General features: G+C 41.6%; 1 protein-coding gene across 2 annotated transcripts in view; it reads right to left on the bottom strand.

Annotated features, from left to right (window-relative positions):
• Positions 1-639: 639 nt before the first annotated feature.
• Positions 640-25196, bottom strand: part of Piezo2 (piezo-type mechanosensitive ion channel component 2) — a 427547-nt gene continuing 402990 nt past the window's right edge. For both annotated transcript variants that reach the window (XM_013035844.1, XM_013035843.1), the window contains 12 exons: positions 24999-25131; positions 24492-24639; positions 24196-24410; positions 22635-22793; positions 20791-20938; positions 13421-13609; positions 12201-12293; positions 10387-10559; positions 8415-8543; positions 7962-8041; positions 4215-4398; positions 640-2229 (listed from right to left, as the gene is read on the bottom strand). In XM_013035844.1, the coding sequence (XP_012891298.1) occupies positions 1977-2229; positions 4215-4398; positions 7962-8041; positions 8415-8543; positions 10387-10559; positions 12201-12293; positions 13421-13609; positions 20791-20938; positions 22635-22793; positions 24196-24410; positions 24492-24639; positions 24999-25131 (1904 nt within the window). In that variant the 3' untranslated portion in view covers positions 640-1976. The remainder of the gene's footprint in view (positions 2230-4214; positions 4399-7961; positions 8042-8414; positions 8544-10386; positions 10560-12200; positions 12294-13420; positions 13610-20790; positions 20939-22634; positions 22794-24195; positions 24411-24491; positions 24640-24998; positions 25132-25196) is intronic.

Here is a 25196-nt window from a genome sequence, read left to right on the forward strand (position 1 = left end):
TACAAAACTAAAATAAGCCAACAAGAAGTGGTGTGTGAGTGTGTGTGTGTGTGTGTGTGTGTGTGTTACTAGGGCTTGAACTAGGGGCCTGGGTACTGTGACTTACCTTTTCTGCTCAATTTTCTACCACTTGAGCTACATCTACACTTCTGGCTTCTTGGTGGTTAATTGGAGAGAAGAATCTCATGGCCTTTTCTGCCCAGGCTGGCTTTGAACTGTGACCTCCAGATGCCAGCTTCCTGCGTAGCTAGGATTACAAACATGAACCATCGGTGCCTGGCAAGTGGTTTTTTTTTAATTTTCTCTTTTTATTTTTTTAGTCTATTTACTGTATTGAAAATACTTTTCGTATTTTGTACAAATAGAATAAAGACTACTCTGGCCGGGCACTGGTAGCTCACCCCTGTAATCCTAGCTACTCAGGAGGCTGAGATCTGAGGATCGCAGTTCAAAGCCAGCTCAGACAGGAAAGTCTGTGACACTCTTATCTCCAATTAACCACCAGAAAACCAGAAGTGGCACTGTGGCTAAAGTGGTACAGTGCTAGCCTTGAGCTGAAGAGCTAAGGGACAGGACCCGGGCCCAGAGTTCAAGCCCCATGAATGACAAAAAAAAAAAAAAAAAAGAGTACTCTGTGTATGACTGCAAGATGTGCTTTATTTTAGGTCAGCCCTGAACAGGAAGTACACAGGATTGTTTTTTTTAAACTTATTCTAGCCCACTCAATGACTCCCAGAAACTGTATTTTTAATATGGAATGAAAACTACATTTCAATCATCAATTTCTCATGCTACATTGTTATTTATGAAGAGGTTGTATTACCAATGGTAATAATTTAAGAAAAGCCAGTTTTTATTCCCCAAGCTCAATATACATATTTCTTTCATAATTATGAACTTAAAAAACCCGTCTCAGATGTAAAAATGTGAATTGGAATATGTAAACTCTGATATACCTGAAAAACAGGGAGGAAAATGTCACATATTGGAAAAAACCATTGCCTTAGACCATGGAAATGGGAAAAAAGCACATTGGGTAGGGCAGGGTGGGAGAGCGTAGTGACTTGAGTCACTGTTACAAAGCTGGAGGCACACATCTAGGGGTGCTCCCATGGAGAGGTGCTCCCAGAATGTGGGGCTGGCCCTTCCAACTGTTCTTTTCCAGGCAGAGGGAGACCATCTGAGTAGAGCAGTCACCATCTCCGCAGAGGTCACACCCAGATCTCCACAGAGGAGGCGTCCATTTATTTGCTTCGCTGATTTGTTTGTTTGTTGTTGTTTTCCTGAGAAGTCACTGGTGTTTCATGGAAAGATTTTTGTATCAGTCTTCAATTGAGATAAGGCAGTAAGAGTATCACTAATGTTATCTTTTTGCTTAGAGTGAGGCTTGTCTTTCCATAGGCATCTTCCTGGATCACTGGTTCCCTCTGCTCTTTTCTCTTGAGACGTGGGGAGTGTTCCCTGCCATCTATTGCTGTGGCATGATTGGAGTGTGTTGAGGGCCCACTGGGCCTCTATCCAGCAGCTTCTCCAGTGCTGCTAAGAGCTGTTGCAATACCATTCCAGTGCTGCTAAGTACTGTCTGTTGCATACTCCAGAAGAGGTGCAGACCCCAAAGGGTACCTTCTTCCTTCTTTCTTCTCTTTGGCTTCTCTGAGGGAAAAAAAACCCTGCGTCAATCTGGCACATAGTCAATGAGAATGCAAGACACTGAATTCAAAAACTTAAGCAAGTAGCCCTGATTTCAGAGAAATGGAAGTACATGTAACTTCAACAGTGTCTTCATGTGCCAAGGTAGCTTTTGCTATAAAGGAACCCAGCTCCTTTTGGCTACCCGTCAGAAGAGAAAACCATTCCCATTGAACTAGAAATACTTTAGCTCTTAGGAGAATATTGTGCTTTTGTAAAAAAAAAAGAAAAAAGAAAAAGAAAAAATCCAGATTTTAACTTGATTTTGCAGTCTGGGTCCTAAGAGATCAGTTTGTTTTTTCTCTAGTCCACTTGATCATTGTTTCTGGTGAGCGGTACAGGAATATTAATTTGGCATAGAGATCTTCTTCCAGTTCCAGTTCTCCTGTCTCCCGGACTAAAAAAATATCTGTGCACAACTTTAAAATTCTGTCTACATTTGGAAGCTCTTCAAACATGATGGAGTGGGAAATGCCACTGAAGAATTCACGGACAAATTTCCCGATCACGAGGACAACTGAAGCGTATAATCCCATAATCCTGAAAGAGACAGGAAGTAGAAACTGTATCTAGCAGTTAACTATGTTAGCCATATTTTTTGGTGAAGTATACTACATGGGGTAGAAAGACAATTGGACTCCCTTCTTTCTTTCTTTTCTTTTTTGTGCTGGTACTGAGGCTTGAACTCAGGGCCTGCTCATTGTTCCTGAGCTGTTTCATGCCAAGGCTGGCACTTTATTGCTTGAGCCACAGCTCCACTTCTATGTTTTTGGTGGTTAATTAGAGATATGAGTTTCATCAGCTTTCCCATTCCAGCTGGATTTAAACCTCAGTCCTTAAATCTTAGTCCTGAGTAGCTAGAATTACAGGAATGAGCCACTGGTGCTTACAACTTTGTTTTTCTGAAAGTTGCTTGTCTCTCCTGAGCAATCTGTCTTCCTCAGGGATTTTTATTTTAGCAGTACTGGGGAATTTGAACTCAGTGCCTTATGCTTGGTTGGCTTGCTTGCTGGGATGACACTCTACTAATCCTTTAACCCAACTTTTTGCTGGTTATTTTATTTTATTTTTTGGGGGTCTGGTCATGGGGCCTGAACTCTGGGCCTGGGCGCTGTCCCTCAGCTCTTCAGCTCAAGGCTAGCGCCCTACCACTTGAGCCACAGCGCCACTTCTGGCTTTTTTCATTTTGCTTATATCGTGCTGAGGAATCGAACCCAGGGCCTCAGGCTTGCAAGGCAAGCGCTCTACCACTGAGCCACCTTCTCAGCCCCAATTGCTGGTTATTTTGGAGATAGAATCTAATGGGCTTTTCTGTCTAGCCTGGCATCAAACCATGACCCTCTGGATCTCAGTAGACAGGATTATAGTAGACATGAGCCACTGGTATCTGGCTCTTCAGAGTTTTATTTTTATTTGTCAGTCATGGGGCTTGAACTCGGGGCATGGGCGCTGTGCCTCAGCTCTTCATCTGAAGGCTAGTGCTCTACCACTTGAGCCACAGCACCACCTCCGGTTTTCTAGTGGTTCATTGGAGATAAGAGTGTCATGGACTTTCCTGCCTGGGCTGACTTTGAACTATGATTCTCAGATGTTAGCCTTCTGAGTAGCTAGGATGACAAATGTGAGCCACAGGAGCCTGGATTCTTCAGAAATTTTTATTATAACTTCTAGGTGGAAAATTATGAGGCTGTGTAACATTTTTACAAACTTTTATCTTGCATAAGATCTTAGAAATTTAAGCATCAGATCAGCTATGATGCTTCATGCCTGTTACACAAGCTACTCTGTAGCTAGGAGATCTTAAGCTAGTCTGGAGATCAGGAAGATCACAGTTCCAGGCCAACCAGGGCAAAATGTTAGTGAGACCTCATCTTAATAAATATACTAGTCTGGTGGCTTATATCTGTAATTCCAGATATAAGGGATGCATTAACTGGAGGAATGCAGTCCGAGGCTGGTCCTGGCCACAAGATTGTATCTATGTAATTTGAGAATTCTAAAAAGAAAAGAAGCTTTTTTTGTTGTTGTTGTTGGTGATGGGCCTGAACTCCAGGCCTGGACGCTGTCCCTCAGCTTTTCAGCTCAAGGCTAGCACTCTACCACTTGAGTCACAGCTCTACTTCCAGCTTTTTCTGCTTATGCGGTGCTAAGGAATCAAACCCAGGGCCTCATGTATGCAAGGCAAGCACTCTACCACTGAGCCACTTTCCCAGCCCTGAAAAGAAGCTTTTTATTCTCAACTTTATATGCATATATGAGTTATTATTATTATTATCATTATTATTTTGGCCAGTCCTGTGGCTTTGAACTCGGGGCCTGAGCACTGTCCTTGAGCTTGTTTTGCTCAAAGCTAGCACTCTACTACTTGAGCCACAGTGCCACGTCTGGCTTTTTCTGTTTATGTGGTACAGAGAAATTGAACCCAGGGCTTCAGGCATGCTAGGCAAGCACTCTACCACTGAGCCACCTTCCTAACTCCCATACGTGAGTTCTTATAACTATTAATGATAGCAATGGGTCCTTACCCATAGCCAGCCAGGAAGCCTAGGCTGGGAGGGCTGACCTTGTCATTGAAGACTACCAGCTCCAAGGCCTGTGAATTCTGTTCATATATCCTATTTCCTGTCAGGTTGAGAACCCACCATTCACTGTTAGACTTGCTCATATTGTCTCTGGACAAAATGATGGTGATGTTCATGAAATTATTTTCTGGAAGAAGAGAAAAGAAAATCAAGGCAGCATGAGGGTTTTAGGATTTACATTAGCAGTTCCCAGGCAAAACCTGGTCACCATCTTACCAAATGCCATCCTGGGATGAAGACACGTTTGTGTGTGTGACTGTCAGAGCAGCTGGGTGAGTTCTGGGCCTGCAGGTGAGGCCCTTTCTCAGCTGAAAAGTCAGTCAGGGTTTTACATGCGCACAACAGCCAAACCACAGGGAGAGAGAAGATATACCGCCCAAGCAGCTGTGTCAAGAACTCTAAACAACTATATGGACATTAAAAACCCACATCGCTGAGGATGCATGACTGAGTCATTCATATTACCAACACCGAGTGTCTCCCTAGGAAGAAGACGATTGCCCCAGGGATTGAAAAATGGCATGTAGCATTATTCCTTATCTTGATGGGAAAAGACTGTGTATACAAGCACAATTTAATTAAGTGGGCCAGCATTATTAAAGTCTGTCTACTTGCAGGGGCCACTTTTGCTTGATATAATCCATGATTGCTTTAGTGAAGCAATTTGTCTTTTTTTCTTTCCCTCTCTCCCTCCTTCCCTCCTCCCTCTTTCCTTCCTTCCTTCCTCTTTCCTTCCTTCCTTCCTTCCTTCCTCCTTCCTTCCTTCCTTTCTTCCTTTCTTTCTTTCTTCCTTTCTTTCTTTCTTTCTTTCTTTCTTTCTTTCTTTCTTTCTTTCTTTCTTTCTTTCTTTCTTTCTTTCTTTCCCTTCCTTCCCCCTCCCTCCCTCCCTCCCTGCTTCCCTTCCTTCTTTTTTGAGACAATATATCACTATGTGACCTAGGCTAGCCTTTAGTGCTGGGATTACAGGTATGTGCCATCACACAAGTTTTGTTTGCTCATTTCAATAGGTGGAGTTGGAGGAGGGGAGAGATCATTTTGGGAAAGTTTGATGGCATGATAGTTTTCCTCATTTATTGTAACTAGAATGTGCCTGGTACATTGCCTGGGTGGCAAAAGACAAAAGATACACTTGGACATAATAAATCATACAGGACTCTTGACATTCACAGCGAGACCAAAGGAAGATACTCATAGGAAAGCATCACAAAGGCTCAATCGCTAAATGCATATGATCAAATGATAGCTATCAAAATGAATGTCAAGAAATAGAAACAAGGATTTTTTGTTATTTTGCTTTTTGCTTTTTTTCTCTGATTTTTTGGGTACTTTTTTCTTGTATGTAAGTTTATCTGTTTTGGTGAGAGTAAGTCCCACAGAACTTGTGGGACAAAGGGTGAATCAATGCAGCAGTGGTACTCACTAGACACTATGTTGAAAATGGACTGCACAACCTGTGGGAGGGATTCAAAGGGATAAACTGGGAGAAATGGAGGGAAGGGGTGGCACTGTTCAAAAAGAAATGCGCTCATTATCTGACATATGTAACTGTAACCCCTCTGTACATCACCTTTACAAGAACAACAAAATAAAGATTGATGGTATGAAGCTCTGTAACGTTCTGAAATCCAGATTGTGGAGCAGTGGATGCTTTTGTTGGAGCATAAAGCAAACACAAAGGAGCAGGGAAGGATGAGGCAAATGATCTTCGAGTTATATCCCACCAAGACAGTGCAGCCCCAGTCACCAGCAACAGTGCCTGCCTAGATCAACACCCTTGTGAGCTGTGAACTTCATGAGAGTAGAAACGAGCTCTGCATTAAGATATTGGATTGCAGAAATCTAGGGCAGTGCTTGGCAGTAAATGTCTTCTGGAGACATGGACAGATGGATGGATCTATACAAGATTCACTAGGAACACTCAGGAATAGTAATAACAATTATTTCTGAAGACCTGAGGCAGTTAGTTACAAGTTACACCTGGCCAGGGGCCAAGATGGCTCCAGGTCTGGGTCTGGTTCTATTATATAGTGGTTACCTCTACTTGTGGTGTCATTCAGTTTCTTCACTATCCATCAATTTGGGTTAAATACACCTTGAGGGGATACTATTGAAAAGCAGAGATGGAGGAGGCAGGGGATGGGAAGGAAGAGGGAACTCAGAATCCCTCTGGCTGAAGGTGAAAGAGGCTGGGAGTAGGCACAGGAGAGGCTGACCTTGGAAAGAAGAGAGAGCACACTTTTCTTTGAACCTGAAGGCAGGAGGAAGGAGCTTGTGAAAGAAGACATGCTCTAAGGAGAGACCAGAAGCTTCAGGAGCATCTCCTGCCAGGTCAATACAGTGACAGGAGAGAGCTTGAAGACAGAATCGCGTTGACAACAGCTTGTAGAAGGATCAGAGTGTTTCCTGGGAAGTGATTGCTTATTGAATGATTTGTACTCTCAGAGTAAACATTACTATGACTATCTCTGATCAAAAGGAAATAGCCCATTTCCCAATGTGCCTTGTACTTTTCAAGGCATGTCCATTTCCTGAAGGGAAGATGAAATAGGTCTTGTGTCCATCTACCCTCTCCTGCCTCACTCTCACCAAATCTGACTAGGATTCTAACTGCTTTTAGCATTTCTGCTGTTTCAGCTAGCCATGAGCAGCATGGAGCTCCAATTCTTGGCACAGTGCATGGTGCAAAATCACTCATTCATGTTGATGAATGAATGAACACAAGATACCTGCATTCTATTCTACCTCGTGTGTGTGTGTGTGTGTGTGTGTGTGTGTGTGTGTGTGTGTGTGTGTGTATGCGCGCGCACCGTACAGAGGCTTGAATTCAGGGCCTCATGTTCTCACTTGTTTTGCTTAAGGTTGGCATTCTGCCACTTGAGCCACACTTTTATTTCTGGTTTTGGGATGTGAACTGGAGATAAGAATATCATGAACTTCTTTGCCTAGGCTAGCTGTAAACAGTGATTCTCAGATCTCACAGTCTCCAGAGTAGCTAGGATTACAGGTGTGAGCCACCAGCACCTGGTGAAGCCAGGCAGTTTTGTAGAAGTAAATCACAGTCATGTATCTGTTCAGTGACTAGAACACATTATGTAATTTTGTCACTGGCAAACACTACAGAGGGTACTCGCACAAATCTACATGGTACAACTTGTTTGCTCACACATCTAGGTGTGGTGACACATCATCACATGTATGTGACACATGGATATGGTCTGTGGTTGACTAGAATGCCATATGGCACATGATTGTTACCTAAATGTATCAGTTTTTGGTCATCACTAATACTCTGGAATGATCCAGTTACTAAATCATGACTATTGATAATTCTTAACCATTAGGCCAAATCAAGTACATAACTTGCTGTCTTTTTACTATTCTGAGTGGGAGAGACTATTGTACTTAAGGATATGTGAAAGGATCTGGTTGATAACAGAAACAAGTAAGTGAAATCAGCACTGCACGTCACTGAGCATGATCTAAGTTAGTCACGTATTGTATAGTCAATGTGGAAAAGAAAATGAAAAATATGTCACCTGACTATCAGGGAGCCCTTTAGCCAGAGAAAGCAGACCGAAAGTTGCATGGCTCTTGTCACACACAGAAAGGTAACTGGAAATAGCTTGAGAAATTTGCTCAACACACAGACTGCTGAAATGGAATTGTTCTGAAGTAACATCTCATTCTTACCAGATAAAAGTTGCTTGATTGGTTTTGAATTAGAATCACTGGGTGCTTTCACATAATACGGGTAGATCTTTTCTATTGTCCTGTAATTTAAAAAAAGGTGGGATTTAGTGTTAATTTGTACTGCTCCTAGGAGCTTGAACTCAGTGCCTGGGTGGTGTTTGTTAGCTTTTCTGCTTTACTGTTTGAGCGATAGCTCTACTTCCAGCTCATTTTTTTTAAATTTTGAGATAAGAGTCTTGCAGGCTTTTTCCTGTGATCTTCAGAACGTAGCATCCTGAATAGCTAGAATTACAGGCATGAGCCTCCAGCACTGCGAAGTATTCATCACTTCATATTTTTTAGTGACTTAGAAATATGGTGTTTTCAAAGGATGAAGTACATTGCATTACCATGTGAGAATTTTTACCAGCCATGTATGTTTGATAAAGCATATCATAGGGAAAAGGAACTTACACTGGTGTGTTTGAACTTTGCGTGTCATTTCCAGCAATCATTTTAGCTATGTTCTCTCTTGTAATATTTTGAAGAGAGAAAGAAAGTTTATCTGTTGCTATTTCTGACTTTGCACCCAGACTCATATTTCTGTGAAGAAAAACAAGGCCCAATGTCAGTGATTATTACAGAGTCTGCAGGAGACATTTACAAACTCACTTACAGTTTTAGCATTTTATCAAGTCTTCTTACCCAAGTTTTATACCAACCCTTTCTGTTCACCTTATTTCTACATCTAGTTCCTTAAACAATCAAGTTAATAAACCCATTGAAACTACAAGGCAATCAAGGGAGAGGAGGAAGAGGCTGCTGCCCCAAGAGAAGCAATTTTGCTTCACTGATACAAATTTTGGAGACTTTTTTTTGGCTTGAATGCATCACTAAGAGGACACTGTGCCTTAGTTTTTGCTCTCAATCCTGGTGCTCTGCCATCTGAACCATACCTCCACTTCTGGCTTTTTGGTGGCTAGTTGCAGGTAAGAGTCTCACAGATTTTACTGCCTGGCTTGGCTTCAAACCTTGAGCCTCAGATCTCAGCTTCATGAGTAAGTAAGAGTCACTAGTGCCCAGCTCAAGGACATTCTTATGTTAATCCAATACTATTGGCCTTTACAAGGACTAACGGAAGCCATATTTAAACTGAGTTTTTAATTTAATCTTTTTTCTATTAGGTTTTAGTGGTAGCTCTTCAATGAAAAAGTCTAGAAGCTAATTTTCTGGCAACTGATATAGAAATTGGAATGAGATATGGGGAACACTTAGGACAAAAAAATAAGATTAAAATTGGTATTCCAAAATAGGTCTGCATAGGTCTCTTCAAAGGCAGCTCTTTCCTATATCCTGTGGATTCATAGAAGATTCCAGAAGGCTTTCTTTTGTCCCTGTCATGATTCTTAATTTTAATGAAGAAGTGGTATCAAGACTTTCTGGAGTCTTGATCTTATGACTATTATGACAGAGACAAAAAGTAATCACCTAGGACATGGTGAGACCAATGCATCATAAAAGCACCAGTACAATGTTTGGAAGCCAGAACTTTTAGTAAGATACTGTCTACATAAGCAATGACAAAGAAGTGGCTGTATATGCTTGCCACTAGTTCCAGTTGGACTGGAGGAGGAATTTCAATTCATTTTCCACTTCTAGTTGTCTTCAGATCAAGATCCCTCCAAGGTTAGAGAAAAGTACTACTAATAATTCATAAGAGTCCAAGCCTTCATAAACTAATCTTTCAATCTTTCTTTTTCTCCTCCTATTCTTCTTCCCTCACTCCTCTCTCTCCTCTCTCTCTCTCTCTCTCTCTCTCTCTCTCTGTGTTGTGGTGGTATTGATGGTTGAACTTAAGGCCTATACTTGCTAGGCAAGTACTCTACCACTTGAATCATGCCTCTGTCCTTTTAGTCTATTTTTGAGATCGAATCTCAAGCTAACCTTGCCTGAGATGCCTTGATCTCTGCCTCCTGAGTAGTTGGGAAAAGGAATGTAACACCATTCCTGATTTATTTTTAAGACAGAATCTCATGCTAACTTTTGCCTGAGGTAATTTTAGACTAAGATCTTCCTATCTCTGCATCCTGAAAAGGATTTAATTTCTTCATTACTATGGCTTCAACCTTTTTTAGAAAATTCACACAGACTTATTTCATTTTATAAGCCATCATCCTATTTCTTGCTCCTCTACTTCTCTCTCTTACTCAAAACAAAATTCATTGACTAACTAACTAAATAAATAAAGCCTAAGAATTTCTTAGTTTGGTCATGGGTTCCTGGACAAGTCATTATTTAGTAAACAAAAACATTAGCTTTAGCATGAAAGGAAGGTTCCCATCTGTGTAATGATAGAGTAAGCTCTACATTAATCTAATATTTCTGTCTACCTCCCACCCAAGTTTAGATGGGGCTAGGGAATGATGCATGGAAATGCAGTAACTACCTCTGAATACTCCATGAAACAACAACAGAGAAGCTACTATTGGGGTCCATGAGCTCTTGTATCATTTTCTGCTTACTGGGAGGGCTGATGGTCCACAAAGAATTGGAGTTTCCTTCCAATTCTGCTACCGTTATGTCTTCTTTTTCATAATTTTCCAGAAATTGCATAGCGCCCTGTATGTGCACAAATGCACATGCATAAATCAATTAGAGACATATGCTTATAAATAAAACAATTACTCCTCCCTTTGACTGCACAGATTTCTTGCTAGGAAAGGAATCTTTACTTGATACATAGATGCTATGTTCCATTGCCCACTGGTATGGCAGCTGTCAATCACCTGGCCTAACCCCAGGGGGTTAGTGTTAGTACCAATTAAGTGTCCCAATTAAGCAATAATGGTTATCCAAATAGTTTCTTGTTATGTTTCTTCTCTCCTTACACAAGGAGAGAAGAAATTTATGAAAAAAAAGAGAATGTCCTCAAGTTCTCCACCTAGGACATCCTGGCTGTTTTAACTAGTTGCTCATTGTTCAAGATTAGTTTGACAATGCCATGGTAATTTTATACAAGTAGCTTTTCTTTTTTCTTTTTTGTGTGGTGGCAGTGGGGCCTAAACTCAGGACTCTGTACTCTTACTTAGCTTTTCATTCAAATCTGGTGCTCTACCATTTGAGCTATACCGCCACTTCCAGCATTTTGCTGGTTAATTGGAGAAAAGAATGTCAAGAACTTGTCTGCCCAAGCTGGCTCCGAGCCTCAATCCTCAGATCTCAGCCTACTGAGTAACTAGGATTACAGACATGAGCCACCAGTGCCTGGCCCTAATCATAATTTATAGAACTAATTTTAATGATGAAAACCATGTTATTGCATTATCATGATGTTAACAATTAACATCAACTACAAGTTGGTCACCAGAACATTGTCATTCATTGTCTTTCTTACTGTTCAATATTTTCTTGTTTAATATTTTAAAATGTAATAGTCTCACTATTTTTTAAATTGGTGTTTTAGCTTGGATAACTGATAGGCTTTGTGATGATGGTGATGATGATGATTTCTTTTTATGCTGGTCCTGGGGTGAATTCCTGGGTGCTGTACTTGAGCTTTTTTGCTCCAGGCTAGCATTCTATCACTAGATCCACAGCTCCACTTCTGGCTTTTTTGGTGGTTTATTGGAGATAAGAGTCTCACAAGATTTCCTGCCTGAGCTGGTTTTGAACCACAATTCTCAGATCTCAGCCTCTTGAGTACCTATGATTATAAGTGTGAGCCAGTGGCACCTGGCTCAATGTTTTACAAAAGAAGTTGCTTGTAAAATCTTCAGACAGAGAATGAATAAACAGAGTAAAGAATGGAAGCTCTTTCTCTCCCCATGACCATGGAAGGGGACCAGTGGTAAACTCACTTAATAGAACTGTCATAATCTCTGCCACCAACCAGTCTTTGCAAACCTTCAAATTACTTTCAATTTCTGCTGTTAAGAAAATACCTACATGGTGCTTTCCCCTATTTTGAATTACTTTCTGAGGATAGATTCTCAGAATAGACATGCCAGTCAAAGAGCCATATCTACTGTAGTTTTTTAATGGATCAAAAGCTATTGAACTTATATTAAATTATTCTTAATTTAAATTATGTTTATTACCATTTATGCCTAATAAATAGACTAGCCAGTGGTAACAGATAATCCCAGAAAAGTTCTCCTCCAACCACTACAAGCCATGGCAAAATATTAAGCAATTTATAACAAGTGCTGGGCTCACCTAGAGCAAGGTCTTCATAGAGATCTACTGCATATATTTACTTACAGTATCCCTAGAGAAAGCTCTCATGAATTTATTAAACTTTTGCTGGTCCATCACTTTCAACTGGCTTTGCTGAGCGCTCATTGTGAAAATAGGCTGGAAAACAAAGGCACATGGGCTGTAAGCATTGCCAGGACTTCTCTATATCCCGGGTTAGAAGAAAAGCATTTGCACAGTACAACCACTGAGTATCCTGAGGCAGCTGACCTCAGAGATCATTCTCTGTCTCTGGCTCTGTTGGTGGTCTGGGGTTTGATAGGTAGATAGTCTACCACTTAAGCTATGTTCCTGAGCCCTGTTTGCTTTAGGTGATATTTTTTTTTTGATAGGGTATTGCATTTTTGCCCAGGAATGGCCTCAGATCAGGGTCCTCCTTTCCTATGCCTCTTATCTAGCTAGGATTACAAACACATGCCACCACATTCAGCGTATTTATTAAGATCGGGTCTTGCTACCTTCCTAGGCTGGCTTCAAACCACTCTGTGTGTGTGTGTGTGTGTGTGTGTGTGTGTGTGTGTGTGAGTGTGTGTGTGTGTGAGTGTGTGTGTGAGAGAGAGAGAGAGAAAGAGAGAGAGAGACAGACAGATAGACAGAGACAGAGAGAAAGAGAGAGAATGAGAGAGACAGAGACAGAGACAGACAGAGACAGACAGAGACACAGACAGAGACACAGAGAGAGTATATGCTGGTAGATGGGTTTGAACTCAGGGTCTGGACAATGTTCCTTAGATTTTTTTGCTTGAGGTTGGCACTTGATCACTTGAGCTACAGCTCTGTGTCTAGCTTTTTAGTGGTTAATTGGAACTAAGGGTATCACAGATATACTGTCCACATTGGCTTTGAACTGTGATCTTCACAGCTCGGCCTTTTAAGTTGCTAAGATGACAGGCATGAGCCATGGGTGCCTAGATCAACCACTCTCTTCCACCTACTGAGTATCTGGAATTACAAGCCTGAGACATTTTGCTCAACTTTGCAGTGATTGTTCTTGTGTTCAAACCAGATGGTTGGTGGTACTAGGGTTCAAATCCAGGGCCTCACAGATGTGAGGCAATGAATTGAGTTTCTCCATCTCCTGAATCTACTTCACACTCACGTTGGCTAACATTCAACATCTGGACAGGATAGTGGAATTGCCAGCCACCACTAAATACTCTTGAAGGCATTCCTGGAAGAATGCAGCCTCAGGAAAGGCTCTAGAAGGTAGGGTAGACCCAGATTACCTGATATCCTCCCAGGGTGATTGTGACTGAGACATCCAGAGGCTGGTTGATAACTCCAGCAACAGATTTAATCAAGGACATGAAGAGAAGAGGGAACCAGACGATGCAGATGAGCAAGACGATGATCATGCCACCCATGCCGTACTTTACCACTTTCTTTTTCTTCTGGCCCCGGGGCTGGGGGTATCTCTGCAAGAGAAGGATTCAGAAAGGCTCATACACACATGCTACGGGATGCATGGAATGAGAAGGCCAACAGTCTTCACAGGGTTGGAGAATGTGGGCTTTGGCCTGATTCTTTTCTGCTTACACTGACATGGGGATAGCAACCTTGAAAAGTGGTGTGAAGCTGTGCCAAGTTTACATCATGTCCCCTGGTCCACAAGGTGGTGCCAAAGGGGGCCAAAAGAACCCTGAAGGTGGGTATCCCAGGCTCATGCCCATAATCTTAGCTACTCAAGGAGCTGAGAGCTAAGGATAGTGGTTTGAAGCCAGCCTGGACAGAAAAGTCCATGAGACTCTTATCTCTAATTAACTGCCACAAAAGCCAGAAGTAGAGCTGTGGCTCAAGTGGAAGAATGAACATAAAAGCCTTGAACATAAAAAAAAAATCTCAGCAACAGCTGGGCATTAATGGCTCATGCCTGTAATCCTAGCTACTCAGGAGGCTGAGATCTGAGGATCATGGTTCAAAGCCAGCCTGGGCAGGAATGTCTGTGAGACTCTTATCTCCAATTAACCACCAGAAAACCAGAAGTAGCGCTATGGCTCAAGTGGTAGAGCTGAAGGATAGTGCCCAGAGTTCTAGACCCATGACCATCGTCATCACCATTACCACCAACAACAACAAAAATCTCAGGTACAATCCCCAGGTCCTGAGTTCAAGTCCTAGGACTGCCAAAAAAAAAAGAGGACCCTGAAAAGTTCTGTGGGTTTTGTTAGTGATATGTGATTCACATGTCCTGCTGCATAAACAATGTCTTTAAGGTATTATATATGGAAAAGAAGTTGTAAATTCCTGAATATTCAAAATGAGTACCTTGAAATCAACTCTGCCTGCACATGGAGGGTAGAAAGACATTGTTTTAAATTGATTTCCTGAAGCTGGTGCTAGTGGCTTATACCTATAATCCTAGTTTCTCGGGAGGCTCAGATCTGGGGATCATGGTTTGAAGCTAGCCAAGGCAGAAAGTTCCTGATACTCTTATCTCCAATTAACCAGCAAATAAAACGTAACAAAAAACCATGAGGGAAATGTTGAACAAGAGTTCCTGGTCCTTAGTTCAAACCCAAATACCTGCACACATACAGAAATTGAATTCCTGATGTTTGCTATCAGGTATAAAAGTAAAATGTGAATGATTAACAAGGCTGTTTCAATCAAGAATCTGAGTCAAGTTCCCCTGGGTGCTGGATGAAGAAGCAAGAGGAGTGCAGGGATGTGAGTGGCAGAAGGAAGAGTCAGCACACTGCAACTATAACACTGGAGTTGGTTCCACTGGCTTTAAAGCAGACTTAGTGAGTTTCCACTAAATAAGTGCTGTGGGAAGTGCAAGGGGGCATCTCTGCTCCTCAGTAGCAAAACTGCTTCAGATCTACCTGTGCATTCTTGTGTAAATCCTTCTCTTTTGATCTTTCAGAGTCTCTCCATCCCTAATACTGGGATTGAACTTGTGATTGCTAGACAAACGTTCTGTCCTTTGAGCCATATCTACACAACTTTTGCTTTTAATTTTTTTTTTCCAGAAAGGGTGGGCTGGCCTGAATGATTGGGATTACAGGTGCACCCAGATTCTAACATTTTAATTTACAGTTTCACAAATAAAACTAGAGTTTGATATTTTAAAAATTAACATCTCTCTTTGTCTCTGTCTCTTTGTCTGTCTCTGTGAGGATATGCAAATGAACTGATTTGTTTTCCACTATTTAATCAATGAAGCAAGTTGAGGGCTCTGTATACCACAACTCTGGCATTGCATTGTGAAGGAATCTGTGAGCTAAAGAAAAAAATGTATCTCCCTTTCTTTCTTTCTCTCTCTCTTTGATGGCACTGGGACTTGAACTTGGGCAAGCATTCTACCACGTGAACTAAGCCCCCAGCAAAGCTAATGTGTTTTATCTCTGCCAAGGACAGTTGTGGTCTGTTCTGCCAAAGTGGGCCCTCATCACCCACTCCTCTTCCCAAGGCCAGGCCATCTCAGGCTACATTTCCCATCTGCTTCCCAGAGAGTGCTGGTAAGGGGCTGCAAGGAAATCATGTGGAATCTGCACAGGAGTGAGTGGCTGGCACATGTGGGCTTATGACTTTCCAGATATTAGTATAATAATCATAACACAGTCTTATAATAAAGAAGGAGGTTTTTGAGAGTCCCTAGGGAGAGAGGGTATAAACTTAGGGTTCCACAGAGGCCCAAAAGAAAGAGTCCTTAAAGTTAACCTCTGAAGTGAGAAAGGAAGTAGATTATGGAGGATCAGGCAGAATGCTCCAGACAGCGAGGAAGCATCTCAAGGCCTTATCTGAGGAAGAAAGAAGTTAAACATACAATGAATAGCTCCCTGTTGAGTGAAGGAAAGGGGACAGAGGTATTCCTGAAAGAGAGGACTCAGAGGCTGATGTAAAAAAGTGGATGTTCCTGCTGTACCTAGGCAATTCACATTTCTCCATTAGCTGTCAACATTACAGAAGCCACCCTGCCTCCCTGAGGAGTCCGCTCCCCTCTGAAACTGTCTCAGAGTACCCCTTTGTCCCTGTGACAAAGAATTTGTCATCTACTGGATTTATTTGTGGGACCAGATTGTGGTCTGTTTCTATCCACTGAGCCATCAGATCCATAATTTTGTGGTCATTGGATGACTAGTTCCCTCCTAAAATCCTACCAAGCCCATATTCACCTGAGTTCTGCTCACTGAGAATGTACTTAACAAATGTTTGTGTAATAATTTCTAGATCCCCTGTTACCCTGATTGCTACCATCAATATCTCTTTGGTATGGTGGCTCTTCTATTCTGTGCTTCGGTTTACATACAGCTTGCCTGTGCTGCCTTGATCGCTAAGCTACCAGGGTTGGGAGGTGACGAACACTTTATAAAGTATTTTGGCCATAATGAATGGATTGGTGTTTCTTGGGGAAATGGGCTTGCTATCATAGGAAGTTAATTCCTTTCTTGTTTTACACAAGCCTGTAGCTGAAATGTTGTTTGGATCTGAATGCCCCCTAGAGGTCTGTGGGTTAAAGCCTTTGTGCTCCTGGAAGGTAATGGGCCTTCCAAGAAGCAGGATCTTAGTGGGAAGACCTTGGTAAAGGATTGTGGGACTTTACTCTTTTTCTTTTTTGGCTTCCCAGTCACTATGGGCTGGACAAGCCTCTGCTACATGCTTCTTGCCATGGGCAAGTATGCTTCCAAATGCCCAAAGTAACAAGAACAAGTGGTTATGGACTGAAACCTTCAAGACTGCAAGTCACAAATAAACTTTTTCTCATTTTAAGTTGATTTATCTCAGGTGCTTTGTTAAGGTGTGATCTAACACCTGAGCGTGAACTGAGTCCCTTCCTGATATAAATTTCATCTGTGCTTTCTTGTGTGGCTTGCATATATCTTAGCAACATACCTGCTCTTGAAACAAGACAATTTAGTAATAGAGTAACTTTAATCACTGGATTTTCCTTCTTTCTTTCTTTTAGTATTCCAGTGGAGTTAAATGGACCTTTTGGCCACTTGCCTTAATTCTCCTTTTTTTGTTTAGCTGGTTGGTTGGTTTCTGTCTCACTAATTAATTCTAGCTTGCATTCTTTCCAACATTTCAAGTTGTTGAACACAGCTATTTATTTTATTTTATTTTATTTGTGAACATACTGTACAGAGGGGTTACAATTACATGGACAGGATAATGCGTACATTTCTTACCAAGCATTGCAGTCTCCTCCTTTGTTTATCCTTTACATCCCTTCCCAGCCTCCCCCCTCCCCCCCAGTCCCAATCCTCTTCCCCCCCACAGACATTGTAAAGCTCGTTATGGACATGACAACTTGTACTTCTCATTGTTGCAACAGGTCCACCTGTATCCTTAAATGACTTGTTCACCCTGAGAATAACTAAAATATACTGCACCTAGAAGCAGAAACATTTGCATGCTATTGCTGACACAGGCAGAAGTAAGATTAAAACTTCTAACTCCAGTGAGCTGGAAATCAATGCACAATTATTTATAGATCATGTCAATTTTTGCTTGCACATATGTTTGTTTGGCCACAAAATGCCCACCATCTATATGAATCTGGGAAGCAATCTGTTTTACAAGTGAAACAAAGGAGAAGGGGGCACTTTTATGGGTTTCTTACCTTTTCTGATTCTCGCCAGCACTTCAGGATGAAAATGTGGGCATAGATGTCCTCCACACAAATCCAGCTAGAGAGGCTCAAGGTCGTGTCTGTCCATACCCAGTCCATCACTGCCCTCAGCTCAGTCAGGAATGGAACGAGCCGGAACCTGCCAGACTTTCCTCTTTTTCTTTTTTGGCTTCCCAGTCACTATGGGCTGGACAAGCCTCTGCTACATGCTTCTTGCCATGGGCAAGTATGCTTCCAAATGCCCAAAGTAACAAGAACAAGTGGTTATGGACTGAAACCTTCAAGACTGCAAGTCACAAATAAACTTTTTCTCATTTTAAGTTGATTTATCTCAGGTGCTTTGTTAAGGTGTGATCTAACACCTGAGCGTGAACTGAGTCCCTTCCTGATATAAATTTCATCTGTGCTTTCTTGTGTGGCTTGCATATATCTTAGCAACATACCTGCTCTTGAAACAAGACAATTTAGTAATAGAGTAACTTTAATCACTGGATTTTCCTTCTTTCTTTCTTTTAGTATTCCAGTGGAGTTAAATGGACCTTTTGGCCACTTGCCTTAATTCTCCTTTTTTTGTTTAGCTGGTTGGTTGGTTTCTGTCTCACTAATTAATTCTAGCTTGCATTCTTTCCAACATTTCAAGTTGTTGAACACAGCTATTTATTTTATTTTATTTTATTTGTGAACATACTGTACAGAGGGGTTACAATTACATGGACAGGATAATGCGTACATTTCTTACCAAGCATTGCAGTCTCCTCCTTTGTTTATCCTTTACATCCCTTCCCAGCCTCCCCCCTCCCCCCCAGTCCCAATCCTCTTCCCCCCCACAGACATTGTAAAGCTCGTTATGGACATGACAACTTGTACTTCTCATTGTTGCAACAGGTCCACCTGTATCCTTAAATGACTTGTTTTTCCCCATCTCCTCCACAAGTTATACTGACATCAAATATAGTGAAAGCAGGGGTTATACTGTGGGGGAGGGACATACAAAGCAACAAAGAAATAATCTTATAATGTGTTAGAAACACATGCATAAAAGAAAAAAAACAGGTCTGTAGGTTCATTTCTGGGTTTTCAATTCTATTCCATTGGTCCTGAGGTCTGTTCTTATGCCAATACCAAGCTGTTTTGATTACTATGGCTTTATAGCAGAGTTTGAAATTTGGTATTGATATTCCTCCAGCAGTTGAACACAACTATTTTAGAGAAAATAATTCTCTGTTCACTTACTTTAGAGTAAATAATTATTTTTCTCATATGTAATGATTTCTAGATCCTCTGTCACCCTGATTGCTACCATCAATACCTCCTTGATATGGTGACTCTTATATTCTATGCTTTGGTTTATATATAGTTTGTCTGTGCTGCCTTGATCACTAAGCTAACAGGGTTGGGAGGTGATAAAGGCTTTATAAGGCATTTTGGCCTTTATGAATGGATTGGTGTTTCTTGGGGAAATAGGCTTGTGATCATAGGAACTTAATCCTTTCCTCTTCCACACATGCCTGGCTGTTTCCCTGATTTTCTATCATCATGAAGCAATGGGAAGTCATTAGCTGAAGCCAAACAGGTGCCAGCACCTTCCTGTCCTCCAGAACTGGGAGCCCAAACAAACTTCTTCTTATAAATCACCTAGTCTCAGGGTTTCTGTTATAGCAACAACAACAAAAATGAACTGAGTTGAGTGCAATGGCTGACTCCTCTAATCCTAGCAACTTGGGGATTGCAATTCTGACTGTTCCAGGCATAAAGTGAAACTCTATGTCAAAAAACAACCAACACAAAGCGGGCAGGAGCCTGTGGCTCAAAGGTAGAGCAAGTGCTTAGCAAGTAGGAAGCCCTGAGTTCAAATCTCAGCGCTTCTAACCCCACCCCCAAAAGCAGATTAAGTCATCTTGTTATTATGTCAATACCTTCTGCTCCCTAAAAGCTCCCAAAGCTCCCTTTGCTAAGACAATTTTGAGCATATGTTCAGTTCCATCTCCTTTGGCTCACTAGCCTCAAAAACATAGAGGCTGCAGCACAATGGGCCTATGACTGGAAAGTGAAACATGTACTGGGAATTCAAAGTACACAAGAGAATTTATGTAGATTGGGGAGATGTTTCCAAAGAGAGTACTATTTTTGGTGTGCTAGTTTTGGGACTTGAACTCGGGGCCTGGATGATGTCACTCAAGGTTGACATTCTGCCACTTGAGCCACAGCTCCACTTCTGACTTTTTTTTTTTTTTGTTTATTGGAGATAAGAGTCTCATAGACTTTCCTGCTTAGGCTGGCTTAGAACTAGGAATACAGATATGAACCTAGGTATTTTTTAATTGCTGTTATGCAACAAGTTCTTATATGCTAACTAAACTTTTGAAAAATCCAATAAATCTCATTTGTATTTTAAGAGCAGAAAAACATAGCAGAATAAAACAAATATTGAGTGGGCTGGGAAGGTGGCTCAGTGGTAGAGCGCTTGCCTTGCATGCTCGAGGCCCTGGGTTTGATTCCTCAGCACCACATAAGCAAAAAGAAAAAAGCCGGAAGTGGCGCTGTGGCTCAAGTGGTAGAGCGCTAGCCTTGAGCTGAAGAGCTGAGGGACAGTGCCCAGGCCCAGAGTTCAGACCCCACGACCGGACCCAAAAAAAAAAAAAACAAATATTGATACTTCAATTTCTTTTGCATAAAGAGGTTGATTTCCCAGCCCTCCGGAAAGAGGAACCGGAAGGTGAACATGAGGCCTAGCCATTCCATTAGCCTCTGTCCCAAAGAGCACCCTGAGAATAACTAAAATATACTGCACCTAGAAGCAGAAACATTTGCATGCTATTGCTGACACAGGCAGAAGTAAGATTAAAACTTCTAACTCCAGTGAGCTGGAAATCAATGCACAATTATTTATAGATCATGTCAATTTTTGCTTGCACATATGTTTGTTTGGCCACAAAATGCCCACCATCTATATGAATCTGGGAAGCAATCTGTTTTACAAGTGAAACAAAGGAGAAGGGGGCACTTTTATGGGTTTCTTACCTTTTCTGATTCTCGCCAGCACTTCAGGATGAAAATGTGGGCATAGATGTCCTCCACACAAATCCAGCTAGAGAGGCTCAAGGTCGTGTCTGTCCATACCCAGTCCATCACTGCCCTCAGCTCAGTCAGGAATGGAACGAGCCGGAACCTGCCAGAAACCACATCTTGTCAGAGAAGTATTTGTGAGCTGGCCCCATTATCTACCTCACCTCAAGAATGCATGCACTTCCTTCATTTAAACCTAATGGCAGAAGGAAAATTCTCAAGGTGACCCTCTCAGGAAAACCAAACATGGAGCACAAGTGCACTTCATAATGAGCTCAATATGTACATTAGTATTTTTCATTCTTTTCACTTTCCCTGTTAGTTATAACCTATGTGTGCATGTGCTTGCACAAGTACCATACTGGTGCTTAAACTCTGAGCCTTATGCTTTCACTTGGCTTTTTCAAGCAAGGTGGGCACTTTACAATTTGAGCCACATCTCTACTTTTGGTGGTTAACTGGAGATAAGAGTCTCATGGATTTTCTGCCCAGGCTTGATTCAAACCATGATCTCCAAACGTTCAGCTTTCTGAGTAGCTAAGTGTGAGTCCTAGCATCTGTCTGGATTCCATTTAGTTTCTTTCACATTTATTTGTTTGAGAATCTGTTGGCCATAGGGTTATTGAATTAGTTGTTGTTGTTTTTTTTCTTCTGGTAAACATATTAGTAAAAATAATACATCTCGTAATGAAAGATGAGGGCAAATGGGAGAAGTCAGTGGGACATGTCAGTGGAACCAAGCACAGGAAGACCCTCTGTGAGTAGACCAGTTGCCTCTGTCTTAGTCTCTTTTGCATGTCATAGCTAGGACTGGGCTCCTCTAGGCTCTGAAGAATGTTCAGAATTCTTGAGGGATGCAGATCTTCTCCCAGGCTGGGGAATTTGGGCCTATTCCAGAATTCTAATCACTGAGAAATTTTCACTTGGGTTACCTTGGCTCCATAAAGGGGGCAACAATCTAATTCTTAAAAGAAGTACATACAAGGCTCAGGCCCAATCTAGAACTGAAAGAAAGTGCTCAATGTGTTGCTGTTCATAACAGCTAGACTGGTTGCCAGAGCCTAGCTGTGGTGCATTGTCATGGAGCAGGCAGCAGCACCTGCCATTCATGTGGTAAATGACTGATGTGGGGGGGGGATGGCAAAAAGATGCTGTACTGAATCCTGGAACTGAAGAGCAAATCCACTGTCTGAGGAACAAACTCACTATCCACGGCAAAGTAAGCCAGTGGCGTTCAGGTGGGTTTTGGTGGGATAAAACCCACTCTTCAATTCCAAAAGTGTTTTCAATGGTCTGTTCTAATGTTCTCAGAAGTTTATTAATATTTAAGGATTATATAACTTCTTTTTTTTTCTTTTGGTGCTGGTCCTGGAGCTTGAACTCAGGGTTTGGGTGCTGTTCCTATGATGTTTTGCTCAAGGATAGTGCTCTACCACTTAAGCCATAGCTCCATTTCCAGCATTTTTTGTAGTTAATTGGATATAAGAGCCTCAAGACCTTCCATATCTGGACTGGGTTTGAACCATGATCCTCATATCTCAGCCTCCTGAGTAGACAGGATTACAGGCATGAACCCCATTTTCAACCCCAAGTATTTTCAGAGTAATTAAGTACAATACTAAAATAGAAAATTATCCCATGTGGATGATCCTTGGAGAACTTTCTCAGCAGGTGAGGGGCAATTACACTCAGAAAGGTGTTTCATGGCTGACATCTCTGTAGTTGCCTTCTCTCTTTCTATGTAGGAAACAGTTGTCAGCCCACACTCCATCAGTGATGGTGACACACAGTGTCCTCACCCTTGAAACAAGAAGAGGTTGACATAGTTGTAGCTCTTGGTGAGGAAGTTACCCAGGACTCGTGTTGGGTACCCACAGCGGATTTGATAGGCAGATAGTCCAAAGTAAACACACTTCACAAAGTACCAAAGCTGGGCAACCAGGTTCTGGCTGAATTTCCTAAAATGTAAAAATATTCAAAATCATGAAAATATTTTGTTACCATAAAGAGATACAAGTTGGAATTAAAAACCAACAAATTCCATTTCTGTCACTTAAAGGAATTCTTTAACAGTGGAGTGTGCCAAAGACAAAAGGTGGGAAAAGAAAATCTAATAATTAATGGAGCTTCCAATGTGCATGTACTTGCAAAAGCCATGATTACAGTAAATTGCTTTTAAGTATATTTATTAATAACTTATAACAACATAAACTACCATAGTACAAATTAAAAGCAGTTATGATTGGCCGTTATATTTGGGAGCTGGGCAAGCACCTATTAATCCCAGCTCTGCAAGAAGCAGAGGTAGGATGATCTTGATCCAGGTTAGTCTTGGGCAAAAATGTAAAAAAAAATACCCTGAAACATAACTAAATGTCTGAAAAATAACTAAAGCAAAAGGGCTGCAGCAGTGTCACAACTGATAGAGCCTAAGGCCTCAGGTCAAAACATTAATAGTGTTCTCTCTCTTAAAAAACAAAAAAACAAAAGAGTATGAAGACTTTTTCCATGATGCCTGAGGGTATTAAAAATATATAGTCCAGTCTGGTGAATTAATACAAAGAAGCACTTCAACTGTGTTTCACAAAGGCAGGTTTCCTGGATTAGGCACATGGCTGTCCCAACCAGTAGCTAAGAGATCCCCCTTGCTTGTGAATACAAACTCAGACGTACAGAAAAGACCAGTCCTGTTACATTATACAGATACTTCTACCTTTACTTCTGTGGACCATTTTCTTTTATGATCTAACAGAGGGGATATTTCCCATTTATAATTAATTTATTTGGACATTAAGCATTAACATAGTCTTGTTTCCTTGCTTTGTTTTTGGCAGTACTGGGGTTTGAACTCAGGGACTCATGCTTGCCAGGCAAGCATTTGAGCCACATCTCCACTCCTGAGTAGTACTCTTTTTTCTTTTTTTGGCCAGTCCTAGGGCTTGAGCTCAGGGCCTGGGCATTGTCCCTGAGCTTCTTTTGTTCAATGCTAGTGCTCTACCACTTGAGCCACAGCTCCACTTCTGGCTTTTTGTGTTTATGTGGTACTGAGGAATGGAACCCAGGGCTTCATGCATGATAGGCAAGCACTAAGCCATATTTCCAGCCCTCCTGTAAAGTACTCTTAAGACCAAGCTTTAATCATACCCCATATGGACTGAAATATAGAGGCAAACACAATACAGGCTGCCATCTCTCTTGCCTTAAACTCTCTTCCCTATAAATGTGTATAAAATGCAGTTACAATATTTTGGAGGAATTGGTTCACACTGTGCATTTGTACTCAATTTAGAAGAGATCCCAACCTTCTGCTGCTTGTTCCATGGTGCTGCCCAGGCATGCCACTGCTTGTAAAGACCTTACCTCTCAGTCACACCAGGTAAGATGAAGAACATCCAGAAGTGAATCCCAAACACAAGGATGACCTGGAAAATGACCTTGCCCAGCACAGTCTTCCTGAGGTAGAGTGCTCGGTCCACCACCATGGTTCCAAACTGAATGAGGACCATCACCAGAAATGGCCCAGGGACCTGGTCTTCTGACAGCGAAGAAGTGATGTCTGCAGCTGCTGAATGTTTCTGGTGAGAGACAACAGGTTTAGGCCTGAGTGGTACTTCCCATTAAATGATGGGCATCCAGAGGCCTTTGCCCAAACCTACCCCAAATGCCCAAAAGCCAAAGACAATGATGATGAAGTCCACGGTGTCAGCCAAGAACATCAGCACATACACGTCAGTCACAGCACTGTAGTCTGGGTGAATGAGGTCATAGAAAAACTGTCTGATAGGCACATAAATTTGCAGAGTCCTGCAAGACAGTGAAAGACACATACACACATGCTTCAGAAGGAGGAGGAGGAGGAGAACAATCAGACACTATGATCAATAGATCATTCTGTTCTTCTCAGCCTCAGGATAATTTTTCTGGTATAGATCCTTTTTGTGGGACAGATATGAACTTTTTTTTTTGCCAAGACAGGTATGATCTCTTCTCTGAAGATGATTCCATACTTCTCCTCCCTTGCTTGAGGAATAATAGAGAGATATGATCTTGGAAAGTGGGTTCAGGGGACATCTCAGTCTTTTACCTCTGTTTATAGGAAGTCACTGAAGCTAGTGTCCCAGCTCTGTGACAAAACATACACTCCCAAGACTTGGTGTACTCACTTCTTTATTGTAAATGCCTTTGCTTTGATTAAATGCTCTTGAAGTTTTTCCATGTAAAGTTCCCTTTTGCTTTTTTGTTTAATACTCAAAACACTGCTTCCTTTCTGGCTGCTATTTCGGGTGCTTGTACTGCCTAAAAGCAAGAAAGAATGGAAAGAAATCACAAGATGTAGGATGAGGGGTGAATTGGATCTGTCA

This window comes from Dipodomys ordii, unplaced genomic scaffold, assembly GCF_000151885.1.
Source record: "Dipodomys ordii isolate 6190 unplaced genomic scaffold, Dord_2.0 Scaffold226, whole genome shotgun sequence".
NCBI lineage: Eukaryota > Metazoa > Chordata > Mammalia > Rodentia > Heteromyidae > Dipodomys > Dipodomys ordii.